The sequence below is a fragment of the Gopherus evgoodei genome, chromosome 4 (genome assembly GCF_007399415.2).
Source record: "Gopherus evgoodei ecotype Sinaloan lineage chromosome 4, rGopEvg1_v1.p, whole genome shotgun sequence".
Classification (NCBI taxonomy): Eukaryota; Metazoa; Chordata; order Testudines; family Testudinidae; genus Gopherus; species Gopherus evgoodei.
The window spans coordinates 155,599,142-155,616,440 of record NC_044325.1 but is presented as its reverse complement, the minus strand read 5'-3'; the positions used below and the strand labels follow the sequence as shown (position 1 = coordinate 155,616,440).

The window sequence follows — 17,299 nt, the reverse complement described above, 5'->3', positions numbered from 1 at the left end:
GCCGAGGTGCTCCCAAGTAGTCGGTAGGAGCTGAGGTGCTGACAACAGCAGGGCCCCACCTGCACATCTGGGAACCTCCTCTGGCTTCAGAAAGGTTGCTGGCTGCTGCCTTTGGAGCCCAGGTCTGAAGACAGCACAGAAGTGAGGATGACAATGCTGTGACCCCCCCACAACAACCTCTGAACTCCCCCGTTCTCCCCATTTGGTCGGGACCCCCATGGTTACAATACCAGGAAATGTCAGGTGGAAACATCGAAATGGTGACATTGGTCAATTTCAAGGCCAGAGGGTTTGTAAACTAGTCAAAGTGAGCCCGGAATGTGGTAGGGACCTGGCTGTTATGGAGGCCGGAGCAGGTTTGCACTCCCCGTTCTCCTGAAAGGCCATGGAGAATTCCTGCTGCCTGAGAAACTTCCCAGAATAAGCTACCAGGACTGGGGGAAAATGAAGGGAACCAACCAAAGCCTGAGCTAGGATGGAGAGCATTGATCCAAGCCGTGTTTGAACCCCTCCACCCCCACCTGCCTGCCTGCAGAGAAACAGCCAGAGGGGCACTGATTTCTTGTTGTGAACTTGCCACAGACCGTGGGCTTCATCACAAGCCGTACAGCCCATACTCTGAACTCTTGGATAAACAGCAAAGCTGGCTTTTCCGAAACCTTTCCCCCTAGTGCTCTGCATCCATCTGGGATTGTGCCCAGCAGAGGCTGGTGGAGGGGAGGGGAAGGAAGAGGAGGCCGTGCAAATGTTGTGGCATCTGCACTACCCCCCAGACACACACACAGCAATGCAGGGCGTAATATCCAGGACAGTAAATTATTTGGCCATAACCTACCAAATCCTCAGCATTGAAAGGACAATTTCTCTAGAAAACAACGGGAGGGAGGGGTTAGAGAGTTGCAGTAACCACCTGGTCTTCCAGTCTCTGGCCAGGCACAACTTTCCAGAGTTTTCACTGCTGTCGTCTCCAAACTGGTCCTCCTGATCTAATGTGAGGTCACATCCTGGCCTTTAGGGACATTGGCAGGATCTTCCCTGTTCCCAGCTGCAGCATCACCCTCGTTATCCTGCCTGATAAGGATCCCGTCAGGGCTCAGCTAAATGGCACGTGGCATGACAGGCTCTTTGCTGAGCACCCTTGACAGCTCCCAGTTGAGATCTGAATCAGATGGGCACGTGCAGGTGCATTTCCTGACTTTTTACTGGACTCCTGGACCCTCTCATGCTGCTGCTTCAACTGTTCCTTCTCGCTCAGCGCTGAGCAGCAGAATGCTCCTTGCCCTTTGGCTGTGTGACATCCAGACGTCCAGTCCTACTGCTCTGAAAGAAACAGTCTTCACAGCTCTAATCCTGGCAGATATTGATTAAAATCTTGCCGTGCTCCACTAAGTGTATTTGTGATTGGACACGTGCCTCTTGCTAGGGGGGATTTTCAGATACATGAACTGCATGAAACAGAGGGAAAGACAAAGAGGAGCATCCACATGTCTAAGAACTTCAACAATATTTGAAGACCATATATTGGTGTCTAACTACCTCCTGCTGCCGGGAGACGCAACTGGTATTTTAATAACACACACACCCTGCCTGTGCCTGACCTAAGATTCAGCACCCTGAGGAGGGATAACTCAATGGTTTGAGCCTTGGCCTGTTAAATTTAGGGTTGTGAGCTCACTCCTTGAGGAAGCCATCTAGGGAACTGGTGTAAAATTCTGTCTGGGGATGGGTCCTGTTTTGAGCAGTGGGTTGGACTAGATACCTCCTGAGGTCCCTTCCAACCCTAATATTCTATTAATTCTGTCCTCTTGTGTTGGCAGAACAAATAAACCCCACCTCCAGTTACCCATTACATAATCCATTTGAGTTCAAGAAAGAGAGATCTCTCTCTTGCAACACATTTTAACATTACAGGGCAAAGACTAAGGTGAGTGGTCTATTTTTCTTTCAGTTCTAATACCTGAGTTTTTTCCACCTTCTGGAACTTCTCCGTTTCCCCTTCACTTCACGCCCTTGGAGAGTTTTCACAGTTATAGCTGGACCTACACACAGCTGCGAAAGTCAGCCCTTTCCTCATTCTTCCTGTCCTGCCAAGCACCTGGGTGTTTGTGTGTGTTGTTTCTTGTGCAATAAAAGCAAACTTTTAGAATGCTAAAATATCTTGATTTTTTTTCCTACAAGGTGAGGTTGAAGGCACTGCCAATACATGCACAGGCATTTTAATCACTTTATTACAGGAATATAAGGCCCCCAATGCCACTATTTCCCCCTAAGAAAACTACAGGTAATATGACATTGAAGCAACTCAGACAGAGATATACGTTACTTTAGGGTCATTGTCAAAGTGCTGCCTCAAAGCCGCCCTAATTCGAGCAGCTTCCCCTCGGACTTCTCGGACAGCCCTGGTATCTGGCTGCTCAAAATCAGCAGCCAAGCGGTGTCCCTCAGCACTCCACCCCTGGCTATGACCATAGGAATATTATCCTCAGCGAGGTCCAACCTGCCATAAAGGCATCTCCAGCATGTTTCATGAACCCAAAAGCTATGGTCTACCCTGCGCACCTGCTTTGTGAATGCTGAAAGCAATCTAAAGTTGCTCCTATCCATATCACACAGAATTCTGGGTGCCTATGAGTCTTCCCCAGTTAGGAACTTCATGGTTAACTGCACTGCCATCCGTGATGTCTTCATGAGAGTTAACGTAGCATAGGAGAGCAGTGCAGAATCCATCCCTTCTCACAGACATGATGTGATGGAGTAGGGACTGTCTGTGTGGGGAGTGGGAGAGCAGGGGAGGACTTTAGGGGATGGACGATGCCAGAGCCTGTAACCTGAGCTAGGTAAGGGAGGGGAAAGGTCAACACCTTTGCCCGGGAAGGGGACAAAGGAAGGGAGTGGCAGGAGGGAAGCAGTTTGAGTTTGGGCTTGGGGCTGTGTGGGTGGAATTCAGGGTATCCTAGCTAGGATCCAAGCACCCTGAAAGCCCAGAAGGACTCGGTGGAGGGGTCCTGACTGTGCCTGCAAGCTCTGCTGTAACCTGTGTTCCTGTGTGGGACAAAGGAAGGGAGTGGCAGGAGGGAAGCAGTTTGAGTTTGGGCTTGGGGCTGTGTCTGCTTGCAGTAAGTGACTGGGGAGCAGTAAAACAAAGGGGGGATAACGAGGACCAGGCGTGCTGAAGGCTCAGAGTGGGACGGTTTCAGGGGGCAGTTAACCTCTGGGAGTGTGTGCCCAGTGAGAAGGACTTTGCAGTAACAGGGTCCCCCGGGGGATTGCAGCGAGCGGTCCCAGGGGCGGAGGAGTCTGCAGCTCGACCCTGGCAGAGAGGTGGTGACCTCACGAAGGGCTGGTGCACTAGGGGTCCCCCTGGAAACCCTGGGGAGCGGCGAGCACCCCAGCCTGTGAGTGGCCAGCAGGAAGATGTATGCCAAGCAGCGCAAGTGTGACCTGGTGGAGCTGTGCAAGCAGAGGGGGCTGCGCCCGGGGAGACACACCAAGGACCAACTGATTGCCCAGCTGGAGCAGGGAGACCGCATGAATGAACGGAGCCCTGTCTCTGAGGGAAGCAGCCGGGCAGATGCAGCTCAGGCACCAGTGTCTGTCCCCACTGGGAGCGGTCAGCCGGCGGACGAGGGCTTCCCGAGACCCCCCCTTCCTAGGCCTAGGGGAAGGGCGGGGAGGAGCCCAGTGTATACCGAGGGCACCGTGACACCCCTGGCCAGCAGGGGATCCGCCCGGCGAAGCTCACCCCCCAGCAGGGGATCCTCCCGGCGACGCTCAGCATCCGTGGAGCGGAGGCGGCTGGAATATGAAAGGGAGCTGAGACGGGAGGAGCTCGAGTTAAAGAGGAAAGAGCTGGAGGAGAAGGAGAAACAGCGTGAACATGAGGAGAACCAGCGCCAGCGTGAGTGGGAGGAAAAGGAGAACCAGCGTAAACATGAGCGGGAGGAGAAGGAGAAACAGCGTAAACATGAGCTGGACCTGGCCCGGCTGCGGAGCAGTGAGGCCCCGGCTGCGGTGAGTGAGGGGGGACCCAAGCCTACAAAGAGCTTTGATAAGCACTTGCTGCCCCGGCGTAAGGAGGGGGAGGACATAGATACCTTCCTGACGGCCTTTGAGAATGCCTGCGAGCTGCACAGGGTTGACCTTGCAGACAGGATCGCAGTTCTCACCCCCTTACTGGACTCCACAGCCGTGGAGGTGTACAGCCGACTGAAAGGGGCGGAGGCAGGGGACTACGAACTGTTCAAACAGGCCCTGCTCCGCGAGTTTGGGCTGACTCCTGAGATGTACCGGAAAAAGTTCCGGAGCCAGCGTAAAACCCGTGAGGTCACATACCTACAACTGGTCAACCGGGCGCAGGGGTATGCCCGCAAGTGGACGGCTGGGGCCCAAACTAAAGAGGACCTGCTTGACCTATTCATACTGGAGCACCTGTACGAGCAGTGCCCGTCCGACCTGAGGCTGTGGTTGATGGACCAGAAGCCGGAGAACCCGCAGCATGCAGGCCAGCTGGCCGACCAATTTGTGGACAGTCGGGCAGGGGATGGCAGGGAGGAGTCTCGAAGGAGCAGGCCTGCCTCAACGCAGAGAGAGAGTCATCCTGGGACCTCCCAAAGGGGGCCTATGGAGAACCCCCCCAAAAGGGGAACATCCAGCGGCAGGTCCCTCCGACCCACTCAAGGGGACCCACGAGACATGGGCTGCTATCGCTGTGGCCAACGAGGTCACATACGGGCCCAGTGCCCCAAGCTCAGGGACAGACCAAGCAGACCCAGCCCACAGAGGGTGGACTGGGTAAAAACCCAATCGGAGGAGGGGCTACATTCCCAGGAAAGGGGGGTTGGCAACATACCACCTGTGGATGCTCCAGGTTCCGGGTTTTTGGTTTACTGGGTGGGCGCGGGGCTGCCCCTCCGGAAAGAGTGCATTGTTTCCCTGGAAGTGGATGGGAGGAAGGTCACTGGGTACTGGGACACGGGCGCAGAGGTGACGCTGGCCCGGCCCGAGGTGGTGGCCTCAGATCGGATGGTTCCCGACACCTACCTGACCCTGATGGGCGTGGGCGGGACCCCATTCAAGGTACCCGTGGCAAGAGTACACCTGAAATGGGGGGCCAAGGAGGGCCCCAAGGATGTGGGGGTACACCAATATTTGCCCACTGACGTGTTAATGGGAGGGGACCTTGAGGACTGGCCTAGTAACACCCAGAGTGCCCTGGTCGTGACTCGTAGTCAGAGTCGGCAAAGGGCACTGCTCCCCGACAACGGGGAAGGTACTCGACCTGAGGTGCAGGACCCTAACTCAGGGAACGGGGAACGCCCAGGGGCACGGTGCAGAGAGGCTGCGGCCTCAGACCCAGCCAGCAAGAGAGAGCCGGTCCCCATCCCTGTCCCAGCTGCTGAGTTCCAGGCCGAGTTGCAGAAAGATCCCTCCTTGCGGAAGCACAGGGACCGGGCTGACCTTAGTGCGGTACAGACCATGAGGAGAGGTTGCAAGGAGAGGTTCCTGTGGGAGAATGGGTTCCTGTACCGAGAATGGGCTCCCCTAGGGGAAGTAGAGTCATGGGGGATCAGGAGGCAGCTGGTAGTTCCCCAGAAGTTCCGTCGCAAGCTGTTGTACCTGGCCCATGACATCCCTCTCGCAGGGCACCACTCCCAGGGGTTAATCACCCCTTCGTTTTACTGCTCCCCAGTCACTTACTGCAGGAAGCGCCGTCCACGGGGTGCAGTATGTCCCGCCGCTGCCACCAGTTGTCACGGAGTGTGGGGGAGTCCGGCCCTGCACCCCTCTTCCTGGGATCCACAGGGACTCTCAGCCAGCCAGTAAAACAGAAGGTTTATTGGACAACAGGAACACAGGTTACAGCAGAGCTTGCAGGCACAGTCAGGACCCCTCCACCAAGTCCTTCTGGGCTTTCAGGGTGCTTGGATCCTAGCTAGGATACCCTGAATTCCGCCCACACAGCCCCAAGCCCAAACTCAAACTGCTTCCCTCCTGCCACTCCCTTCCTTTGTCCCCTTCCCGGGCAAAGGTGTTGACCTTTCCCCTCCCTTACCTAGCTCAGGTTACAGGCTCTGGCATCGTCCATCCCCTAAAGTCCTCCCCTGCTCTCCCACTCCCCACACAGACAGTCCCTACTCCATCACACATGCACAGCAAAGAAGGGCTGTTGAAGAAAGCCGGAAGCCCATGACCTGCTTGGACAGAAAGCAATGCATCACAGGACATTTAGCCTTGTCCCAAGATGAATAGTGATCACTCTGTCATCCAACAACACCTAGGGACAGAAGGACTGTGGGATAGGTACCCACAGTGCATTGTTCACACTGTTGATGATGGTGCCCCTGCTGTGGACATGATCTGCCAGGGAGGGAGCCCATGTGAACATGAAATTGCAATTTTTATTATGTCGACTTTTGGGTGTCAACATCACTTTTGTTGACAGAAATTGGTAGTGTAGACTTGGCCTTAGATGTTCACAGCAGTCATCCTGGCTGGGGATTCAGTGAAGAACGAACGTTGATTATGTCACTCTCCTGCCTTAAATAGGTTTTATTTATGGTGGGAATCCTTTGTCTTCCAGTGTGGGTGTCCCTCTCCAGGGGAAAAATACTGGTATTATAACATGGAGTCCAGTACCACTAGACACGATCACATGACCCTGCAGCGTCAAAGCAGCCATGACTCAAAGGCCATCTGTAGCATCCCAGGAAGGTGGGAGATTAGCATCTTCAAAGACCTATCATTCTCCCTAAAGGTCCTTTGACTTGTTTCCAGCTAGCCAGCCAGGCTGATTGCATTCTGTCTGGCGGGCATTCCCCAGGTGCAAATACTTTCATAGTACATACGTATTAGTCAATATTCCTAAGTCCAGATACAGAAATGACACACGCATACAAATAGAATAATCATATTCACAAAATCATAACCTTTCCAATGACATCTCATAGGCTTTATCTTGCACAAAGCATATACTAGCTATGCTATAATCACATTATAACAATATTTCTATGAAGAATATGGGGTGTGGTGTTACACCCCTCACATATGTACAACACACATAAATATTAATGATCAGAAAGCTTTTCGTTTTCAGAAGATACCTCACGAGGCATATTTTGCACAAAGATTGTTATAATACTGTGTGGGGTGTGAATACCGGGTGTCTAGTGTCACAGGTGACACAGTCTATCTGCACCAAGAGTGAGGAAAGGTAGGTGTGAGATAAGGACCCAGTCTGGTGGGGTGGTCAGAGGGTCAGCTGCAGAAGCACGGTGAGGAGAAGGACTCTGGAGATGATGGAAGAGGGATGGGCACTGTTTGAAGGGAAGTTCACCACTTTGAAAGTCACACCAGGCACGTTCTCTTGGATCCAGTCATTGTGGGCGTTCGGGCGGTTGTAGACCCCAGGGTAACCAGGGAGAATAATGTCTACTTCGTTCACTTTTCCTGTCAGTGTCCAGCTCACAATCCCAGCAAGGTACCAGGTCCCATTCTGTTTGCACACCAGAGGTCCCCCGGAGTCACCCTAGAGACAGGGAAAGAAATGGGACTTGATGGGGAGGGGGTCCAGTCTGCATCATCCACAAGGGCAGTGGTGGGTTCTCCATCTTTTGATGGATTCACAATCCCACTGGCTGCCTTTCTGGGAGATGTTTTATCCAGGCACAAGTCTCGGGTTCCGGAAAAGAGGTAACTGGGTACAGTTGTGGGCTGGGTTATACAATAGGTCTGATTGAATGGGCTGATGGACCCTGATGACTTTATACTCTATGGTGCATCCTCATGCCAAGAAGTGCCTTGTCTAAACACCAGGGAATGAACTCAAAGCTCTGCCTCTCCGGTCCAGGCCCACTGTTTGGTGGGTGTCCCCGACCCACAACACCAAGCCAACAGGGATCATAGGCCAGGAAAAGCAAGGTCTGTAGGATCAGTCGGGGTCTGTGCAGCACGCAGCACAAAAGGGGCCCTGATCTTTGTTGGGGTCTGTGTATTGCCCCATACAAAGCGGGGGTGAGGTATCCCAATCTCAGTCACAGAATCTCACTGGGGCGGTCCCTTTATAGTCTTCCATGTGCCCGGCACACATCATGTCCTCTTTGATGGGGTTGTCACTCACAGCCTTTTGTAATGCTTCCCAGAAGCGATCGTTGCAGATTGTGGTGTCTATGGTGAGCACCTCCAGCTCCTGCAGTGTCTCCGCTAGGGAAGAATTCACTGAAACGAAAGGCCCGGGGGCAGGGTGTCTCCCACGGCATGAGTGGAAGTCACATAAAAGGCTGTCACATTAAGGGTCTAGAAGAAGTTCCCAGCTCTAGAAGTTGAGTGGGGTCCAGTGGGTTAGAGTGGAGTGGTGAGAGCTGGGGGCTGGGAACCAGGTCTCCTGGGTTTTCTCCCTGGCTCTGGGAAGAGAGTGGGATTAAATGGGTGCAGTTGACAAGTTTAACCCGTGCTAAAGGCAACAATCCAGATTTTCAAAGGTATTTTATGCGTAGCTCACTCAGCTTTGCTGCCCCAAAGTCATGTAGGAGCCCTAATCATCTTGCAGACACTTGGGGTCAGATTGTCAAGGGCACACTGACATCTCCTGAATAGCCTTTAAGTGCTCAAATCCCTTTGACACTCTGGCCTATAGATACATGTGAAAATTCTGCCCTTTGTCAACCCACCAGTTTGCCCTGGTTTGGGTCAGTGGGTTTAAATCTCTGAGTGGATGCTGCTGATTTCCAGGCCAGGTCTACACACATGGCCCTGAGGATAGAACTAGGTGTGTGATTTGATGCTGCTTGGCACCACCTGGCGGGCCGACTCTGACACTGTTTTCTATTGATCCTGGGCCAGCCTCAGTAAATATCCAGGTGCCAACTAAGCCAAGAGGAGTGGTTTGAAACCCATATTGGGGTGTGCACTTGTAGCCTCCCATTCATTGGGCCAGGAATTAAATCCCCCATAATATAATTTAATTTTGACAGACAAAATTTTTATTAATTGTTAAGGACTTTTTTTAGATTTTCATCAATTTACATTTTCACAGTTATGCAAAATTATGGGTTTTAAGCTTTTTTTTCTCTCCATTTTTATTGATTTAACTCTTCACGGTTGTGGAAGATTATGCCGGGGTCAGGCAACAGTATTTAAATGGCAACAGAGGTTGAGATTCAAAAAAAATCAAAGCTGTATCCCCATGAAAATGCAAATCGTCAATATCCTAAGTAACTATCCTTAAATCAAACTCAAATAGAATTTTTCTTCCTTTGCCTGTCAGTAAATTTTGATTATTACCAATGGAAATATTTTTGGTCAGTTTATGTATGTACGGTGAAATCAACACTGACTGGCAAAACACAAATCCTGTGTATAACGGTGCCTGTTTAACTGTGCAGCTGTATAACTTTACAACCATATTAATTGTAGCTGTGCAACCATACCTGTATAACTATATAACTGTGTGACGGTACAGCTGTGGCTGTTTAACCATAAGAATGGCCTTACCGGGTCAGACCAATGTTCATCTAGCCCAGTATCCTGTCTTCTCACAGTGGCCAGTGCCACTCAGAAGGAATGAACAAGTGATCTATCCCCGTCATCCAGTCCCAGCTGCTGGGGTCGTGTCCCTGGCCATCTTGGCTAATAACTACTGATGGATTTATCCTCTGTGAACTTACCTAATTCTTTCTGCAACACAGTTATAATTTTCACCTGCACAACATGCGCTGGCAAGGAGTTCCACGGGTTGACTGTGCGCTGTGTGAAGAACTACTTCCTTTTGGTTTTTTTTAAACCTGCTGCCTATTAACTTAATCGGGTGATCCCTGGTTCTTGTGTCACGTGAAGGGGTAAATAGCATTTCCCTACATGCTTTCTCCACAGACCTTGTGATGGGGTGTGCACCTCACACTTGACCTGCAAGAGCTGGGGGTGGCCAGATGGGTCCAAGCTACTAATTAAGTTGGAAGCCAGCGAGTTAATTGATGAGGAACAGACCCACTTGGACATGAAAAGGTGGGGGCAGCTGCTGGGAAGGGCAGTGACTTCCTGGAAAGGGCGGGAGAGACTCAGGGACCTGGCCATAGGGCAAAGCCATGGACTGGACGCTATGGACTGGAAGCAGCAGCACCAAGAGAGGTCACATAAGGTGAGACGATGAGGGCAGAGACTGCAGAGCAGGGAGTAGCTGAACGACTGAGCTAATTCCCAGAGAGATCAGCAGGAGGCATCACAAGCAGAGAAGGAACCACAACACAGATCTCCATCATAACTGCACCATATACCTGTAATTGTGAACTGTACAACCATAAAACTGTGGCTGTATAACCATATAGCTGTAATGGTGACTGTTTAACTATGTAACCCTGTAACTCGCAGTCCATCTGTGTACATACAAGGCTGCAGTCATCTAGGTCATAACCTTCTTTTGGTGCTGGGACCTTTTCATACCCTTCCCCATCTCTAAGAGGTACAAGTCTCACTCACTTTGTGGGGAAATATTCCCCCAGCCTGTCACCCAGCAGGGCTTCCCATCAGGCACACGGACGGAAGCATCAAGGAGACACACGGGGCTGATGGAGGCCGTGAATGCCACTGGATTCTCCAGCTCCACCAGGGCGATGTCGGCAAGGAAAGTGCTCCTGTCGTAATTGGGATGGAGGATGATCCGCTTCACCGATGAGAACATCTGGGTGTGGGTCTGACTGAAAATCCGTTTTTCACCCAGCTGCACTCGATAGGCTGAATTGACTACAGGGCTGAATGCAAGAAAATCTGATTAGGGAAAAGCTGCCCAGCAATGCGTCAGAGGGACAAGTCGCCTGGTGCTGAGATACAGCTGGCTCTGGGGTTGAGCGGCTGGGGAACAACCACACTGAAATGCTGCACAACAGGAAGCCAGTGGAGAAGGAGAGGGAGTCGTTCCAGAGCAGCCGCAGTCACTGTCTCTGCCCTGCCTGGGGTACTCACTGAGCAAAGCAATGAGCTGCTGACACCACCCAGCTCTCGGAGATGAGTGAACCGCCGCAGATGTGATGGCCATTCTTCTGCACGCTGACCTGCCAGCGCCAGGCCCTGCCCTTGGCAGCTTGACCATTCAAGATGTGCCCTGAGATGCGCGATTGCTTGCCACAGCCTGGGAAGAAAAGAGGAAACTACATTATCCGTGGGCAAGGGAGCTAAAGTGGGGAGAGTGAAATAATTATTAGCATGCCCTGACGATAAGAGAGCAACTTGTTCCCCTCTTAAATCCAGAGAAATAACTCAGGAGTCCAAGATCCCAGCACACCCTCGCTCTAACCTACCAGACCCCAGTCCCCTTCCCAGAGCTAGGAGAGAACACAGGAGTCCTGGCTCCCAGCCACATTCTGTTTCCACATCTCCAGGGCAGGGAACACTGGTGTTTTGCTGTGGGCACCTTACCTGTCTCCTACGAGCACTGTGACACTTTTCGGGGTGATCCACAGTGTCCCGGTTGCACCACTACCCCCTTCTCTCCCAGTCACCAGCTGCTGGCATCCCAGGCACTCTGTGAGCCCTGCTCTATCCCTCTGCAGGCAGCAATTTACACACTCAACTCAGTTACACTCCAGTGCCCAGTCCCCCATCTTCTGTGCACCCGCAATGCACAGCGATCCGCTGCCTCTGTGGAAACAGCACACACACACACACACACCCGCTCGCTGCTTTCCCCTCACAAACCTCTCATTAACCACTGGCAGTCAGATATTGTGACAGAATATACTCCTGGATCCGCTATTGTAATAATCTCTGCACAGGGTTTGTCCTGCGCGGTATCATTTGAAAACTCACAATTTGCTGGTCAGTATTGTCCTGGTAAAATGTGTGTGGCCACTTTGCATGCGAAGGTATAAGATTCCCCTCTATGATATTACTAAAACACGTTCCAGGTTGGGAGAGTGGCCAAATCAGCTCCTCAGAGACAAAGGGCAAGCAGACGCCTCATCCAGATCTAAGCAAGGCCAATGGGCGGTTGCCTGGTAAGTGGTCACTCTTTGGCAGGAAAAAGGGACAGGAGAAAAATCTATATCTTAGCAAAGAAACAGCCTGGACTTGCCATCTACACAGACAGCCGGTCGCCCTTCTCCCAACTGGAACGGCGTCTCAGAAGGGGGTAGGACTATAAAAAGAAGTGGCAGACACCACCAGTTACCCCTCCTTTCCCTCCTCTTTCTGTCCATTTAATCACTGCACGAGAAGGGACAATGGAAAAAGCCATTAAAGAGAGGAAGAGGTCCTAGCCAAAATAATTTGGCCAGTTAGGCTGTTGAGAGCATGTGGTGAGAAAAGCTTTTCTTCAAATTTAACGTGGTCTGCTAACGTAGGCATTAGTTGTGTTTTACCTTTATTTTTCTTGTAAGTACTTCAGACTTTTATGCCTCTTTACTTGTACTCATTTAAAATCTCTCTTTGTAGGTAATAAACTTGTTTTTTTTTGTTTTATCTAATCCACGATGTGTACGCCCTGGTCTACACTGGGGGGGGGGAAGTCGATCTAAATTAAATGACTTCAGCTATGTGTAGCTGAAGTCAACGTACTAAGATTGACTCACTGTGGTGTCTTCGCCACTATGAGTCAACTGCGGACCGCTCCCCGTCGACTCTGCCTCCACCTCTCACGGCGCAGAAGCACAGGAGTCAACGGGAGAGTGCTCAGGGGTCGATTTATCATGTCTACACTAGATGTGACAAATCAATCCCCGCTGGATCGATCGCTGCCCGCCGATCCAGCGAGTAGCGAAGACATACCCTAAGCTGAAATGTCTGGGTAACTCCATTTGGGGTAACAAGTTGTGTGTGTATGAGCTGGGATCCCCTTGTGTCTCTGGAGAGCCTCCTACAGAGGGTGCATGTGCCAATGCTCTCTCTGCTACGCTGCTCGCAGTAACCCCTGGCTGGCAGTTAACCATCATAGGCAGGTTTTTCAGTGGCTCAGCCCTCCGGCCGAGTCACTCACAGCCCGTGTGTGAAACAAACACAAAACAGACCTCTTCCAGGGTACAAAGTGTAATAGAGTCTATCACAGGACCCTCCACTGGTCTCTGACCCTCAGCCCTGTCTCTGGGCTCAGTTCTAGACCAATAGGGCCTAGCACAGGCCCCTCACTGGTGTCAGCTTGCAGCCCTGTCCCGAGGGTCACTGTCTATAGCTCAGCCCCTTTCTGAAGGTTAAAAAGTCCCACAATTATTGACCCTCTTCCAGATCTACAGCCCCCTCTCATATTTCAACACTAACCCTAATCTCCGGGATAAACTTTGTTATAACCCCAACGATAACCTTCACCCAACCATACCCTTAACCCTAACCCAACAATAACCTTCTCCCAACGATACCCTTAACTCTAATCCAACAATAACCTTTTCCCAACGATACCCTTAACCCTAACCCAACGATAACCTTCACCCAATGATACCCTTAACCCTAATCCAACGATAACCTTCACTCACTGATACTCTGAACCCTAACCCAATGATAATCTTAATCCTAAAATAACCTTAACACTTGTCCCAATACAAATGATCCCACCTTGTCCCCCTGCTCTAGCTCATGAGACCCTACTTCATTTGCACAGCCAGGATAGAACCCAGGAGTCCTGGCTCCCAACCTAATTCTCATTCCGAAGGACCTATATGGTTATATTGTAATCAGATAACGTCACAGCCCATTGTTAAATATTTGTCCTGTGATGGGGAGTTCACCCTGCACACTACCTGGCAGGGTTAAGATGGCTGAGTGGGCCAATTAACTGCCCAGGATGCACCTGGAGAAGGAGCCAGGGAACAGGGATTTAAGTAGAACAGGCTCCTTTGGGCAGGAAGAGGCAGGACCTATATAAGCCAGGAAGCTGGCAACAGAAGGGGTGGAAGGGAGTGAGTTTCCAGTCACTCCCTGAGAAGAGGGAGTGTGACTTGGCTTGCCATGCCCAGAGAAGGGGAGAGCCAGAGAGGTAGGCAAGGCTCAGAGGAAAAGCAGTGAAGACTGGAGAAGGTTGCACCTGGGCTGCTAATGAGAGGGTCCCTGGGCTGGGATCCAGGGTAGAGGGTGGTCCCCGGTCCCCAGACCAGCCACTGATGAAGCCACCAGCTAGGACGTGAGCAGGAAGACTGCCTGAGCCCATTTGTCAAGAGGGACTGAGATACCCCCCAAAGGGGGCAACTCATATGGTGACCTGGCCAGAGAGGTGCATACGCCGGCACTCTCTCTGCTGCGCTGCTTGCAGTGACCCCTGCTGGCAGTTAATCTTTCCAGGCAGGCTTCTCAGCGACTCAGCCTATCCCAGTATCCCCCATTGGTCTGTTCCCCTGCAGACCCAATCCCTCAGGTCAGTCCTAGTCCAACAAGTTTGTTGTTTTTGTGGATACAGACTAACATGGCGACCCCCTGATACTTGACCCAATGCAAGGCTCTAATTTTATAATCTTTATTAAAAACAATAATTGGATACTCTACAGGTAGAATAAAATGTGGCAGACTTTGATATGGAAGAAGGAAGAAAGGAAGGGACAGTGCATTGTGTATAATGTATGTGATTTATGTTAAGATCCAGGCTACGCTGTGCAAAGTGAAAACAACAATCTCAACACTGTCAGGTTATTCCTTTATTTTTATTCAATATGTTGACTAACTAATGAAATTAATATGTTTTCAAGCCAAACGTGTATTAATTCTAATGACCAAGGCCACATTATGCAGTATTCATTTCTGAAAGTTTATAATAAGCGATGCTCTGGGGAGAGCGGAGGTAGGGGGGAGGGCGCAAGGTGGAAGTTTCACCTAGGGCGCAAAATATCCTTGCACCGGCCCTGCCTGCCTGTTATGTCTCTTGTGCCCCCTCTCCTGCAGCACAGCACTCCACATCTTTGTGCGTCTCGAGCAGAGAGAAAACATATGCACCAGCACCAGACACAATTTTCTACACTTTGGGTCCTAGCCGCATCCTCCTACAGTCTGGCACCTGCAGCAGCTGCCTCAGTTTGCCTCATGGTAAGGCCAGCCCTGTCCTGTGGGAACGGAGAACCTAATTCCTACTGAGGTCAGCGAGGGAGGCTGGATGTGCACATTGCAGGAAATAGACTGTCAGGGCAGCATAATCCACTGGAAAAACTGCGTATTGCTAATTGCAACCCAGGCTCTCCCTGTGCGGCTCTTCGTCCTGCCTCTGTTGGCTGGAGCATGAGCAGAGCTTTCTGAGACAGCTGCTATGGCTGTGGCCAGCCATCGAAGCGCGTTTCCCATCGTCTCTCTTCTGGCTGTGGATGCTTGACTGTAGCAGCCCCGCAAAGGCCCCAGACTCGCTCTCTAATGTCCATTCTCCCCTTGCTTGCATGGCGCTTCATGGACCATCGAGTAGCCTCAGAAAAACATCCCAGTTGTGGACACAGGCACCAGCACCGATTCCCCAAGCTAAAGTCCCCTTTGCAATCCAGGGAAACATCCTTGGTTGCCTAGAGCGCAGGATGTGGCCCATGGTGACTGCAGACCGTGCCCCTGTTGCACAGCGACTCCTGGGACCCTTCTAGCCCATCAGCACTCGACTCTCTCGTATTCTGCTGAGCAGCTGAGATCTGAGGGAACAGAAACCCGTTGTTAGAGACGGAAAATCTCCCAGGAACACTCTGTCAATGGCTGCCAGAAGCCGTCCCTGTGAAACCCCAAATGTGCAGCCCCTCGGATTCCCACAGGGGAGATCTCAGCTCGTTCACTTGCCACTCATGGCTGCAGTCTCTGACAGGGGGAATGGAAGGTGGGGGGTTGCCAATTGTCCCTTCTACAGTGCCCAGAATAGGAGGAGGTTTGGCCTTGTGATGTGAGGCCTGGGTCTGAGAATCAGGGCTCCTGGGTTCTGGGGCTCTGGAATGGGGTGTGGTCTAGTGTGTGGAGCTGGATTTGTTGACAGTGAGTGAGAGGGGCTTGTGCTGAAGGACCCTGGGTCAATCCCCACCAATTCCTGTGATGTCTACATGTGGCCACGATTTTACTTACCTCTCAATGTAGGTTATTTAGCCCCTTCCTGGACACATGTGTTACATCTGCTGCTGGCCATCCCTGAGTTGTAGGTCCTTCATCTACACAAGGACATGGCACATCAAGGTCAATCCAGCAGCTCCCATCCTGTCTTCACCTCCGCAATGGACGGTGAGCTCTAACCTGACCAGAGAAAGACAGGGTGATGTTCTTCAGGGGAATCTGCTGGAGCTCCTGTATCCCCTGCTCCACCTGACACCCTGACATGCTAAGAGTTTTCCAAAGATACCACTAATCTCGGATAAACAAAGCAGCTGATATGAGGTCACTGTGGGTGGATTTACTGAGCAGACTGGTTCTAATGGAAGAACAGATTTCTCCCCTGCTCTAGGGAGATTCCCATAGGAAAAGTCTCAGATGGTGGTGGTGGGGGCAATGCAAACCCTCAGCCCCGTGAATGGCAGGAAATCAGGACTCGGGGAGTTCAGGGGTGTCTCTGTCCTGCTGGAGGGAGCAGACCTGGAGAGCAGGAAGAGCACTAGTGGCATTGTAGGAAAGACAGTGACTTCTACCTGTGAAGGTGGCTGAAGCTTCTGGCAGACATTAGAGTCCTGGATCCTTACACCTCCTTTGGGGATCCTTTTCCTAGTAATAAAACAAGGACACAACACAGAGAATGACATTTGAATCCCAGGGGATCTGGGATCCAGGGAAAAGGGATGATCTCAGCCAGGCTACATACCAGGAACCTGATTTCTATCCCAAGAGCCACAATTACCCAGATGAGGTTTTCTTCCCCATTTGCTTTCAGGTTATTTACTCACAGTATTCATTTGTTTGCTTTGAAGGGTCTCCACTCTCTGCAGCTCTTCATTGGTTTCAGTAACAGTCTTTCAGTTTTTGCTTCTGTTTCCTCTTCTTACAGGGTAGCATCTGCTCAGCACTTTTAAAAAAAAATCAATTCAAAACAAAATCCCGATCCTACATTGCAGAGGAAGGTTTCTGAGAATTTGGCAGCAGAACTTTCATTCCCTATTATTTATTCAGGTGCAGGTCTGATGCAATCCACACCCCCAAGAATGCCCATATGAAGCACGGGGGGGCCTTAGAATACCTGTTAAAAGAGAAGAAGAGAGTAGATTAAAAGGTAAGGAAATCAGCCAATGCATCAGCACATCTCTGCATCATTGAAGCACCAGGCATGGGAGCGAAACAGGTTACAAATCCCCATGGTTCTTTCCCACTAGACAGACGTCAAAAAAGAAAAAGGCCTTCAGCCAATTATTTCCTTACACTCCGAAGGGGTGAAATCCAACCCTGTGCAGACAGC

The 17,299-nt window shown here is 51.2% G+C and overlaps 1 protein-coding gene across 1 annotated transcript; it reads right to left on the bottom strand.

Annotated features, from left to right (window-relative positions):
• Positions 1-7,246: 7,246 nt before the first annotated feature.
• LOC115651338 (serine protease 27-like) lies at positions 7,247-11,591 on the bottom strand. The gene is made up of 5 exons (XM_030562271.1): positions 11,570-11,591; positions 10,954-11,119; positions 10,471-10,742; positions 8,045-8,214; positions 7,247-7,525 (listed from the first exon to the last, which is right to left on the bottom strand). Exons 1-5 carry the CDS (start codon positions 11,589-11,591, stop codon positions 7,247-7,249), a joined length of 909 nt encoding a protein of 302 aa, XP_030418131.1.
• Between the last annotated feature and the right edge of the window lie 5,708 nt (positions 11,592-17,299).

What these genes read in the sequence shown, in the direction of transcription:
- LOC115651338 (XM_030562271.1), bottom strand. Translation starts at nt 11,591, where the DNA reads ATGGGGGACTGGGCACTGGAGT. An exon ending in GCAGCTCATTGCTTTGCTCA is followed by an intron (nt 10,743 to 10,953) that starts GTGAGTACCCCA and finishes TCTTGCATTCAG; the next exon opens with CCCTGTAGTCAATTCAGCCT. An exon ending in ACTATAAAGGGACCGCCCCA is followed by an intron (nt 7,526 to 8,044) that starts GTGAGATTCTGT and finishes CCCTGTCTCTAG; the next exon opens with GGTGACTCCGGGGGACCTCT.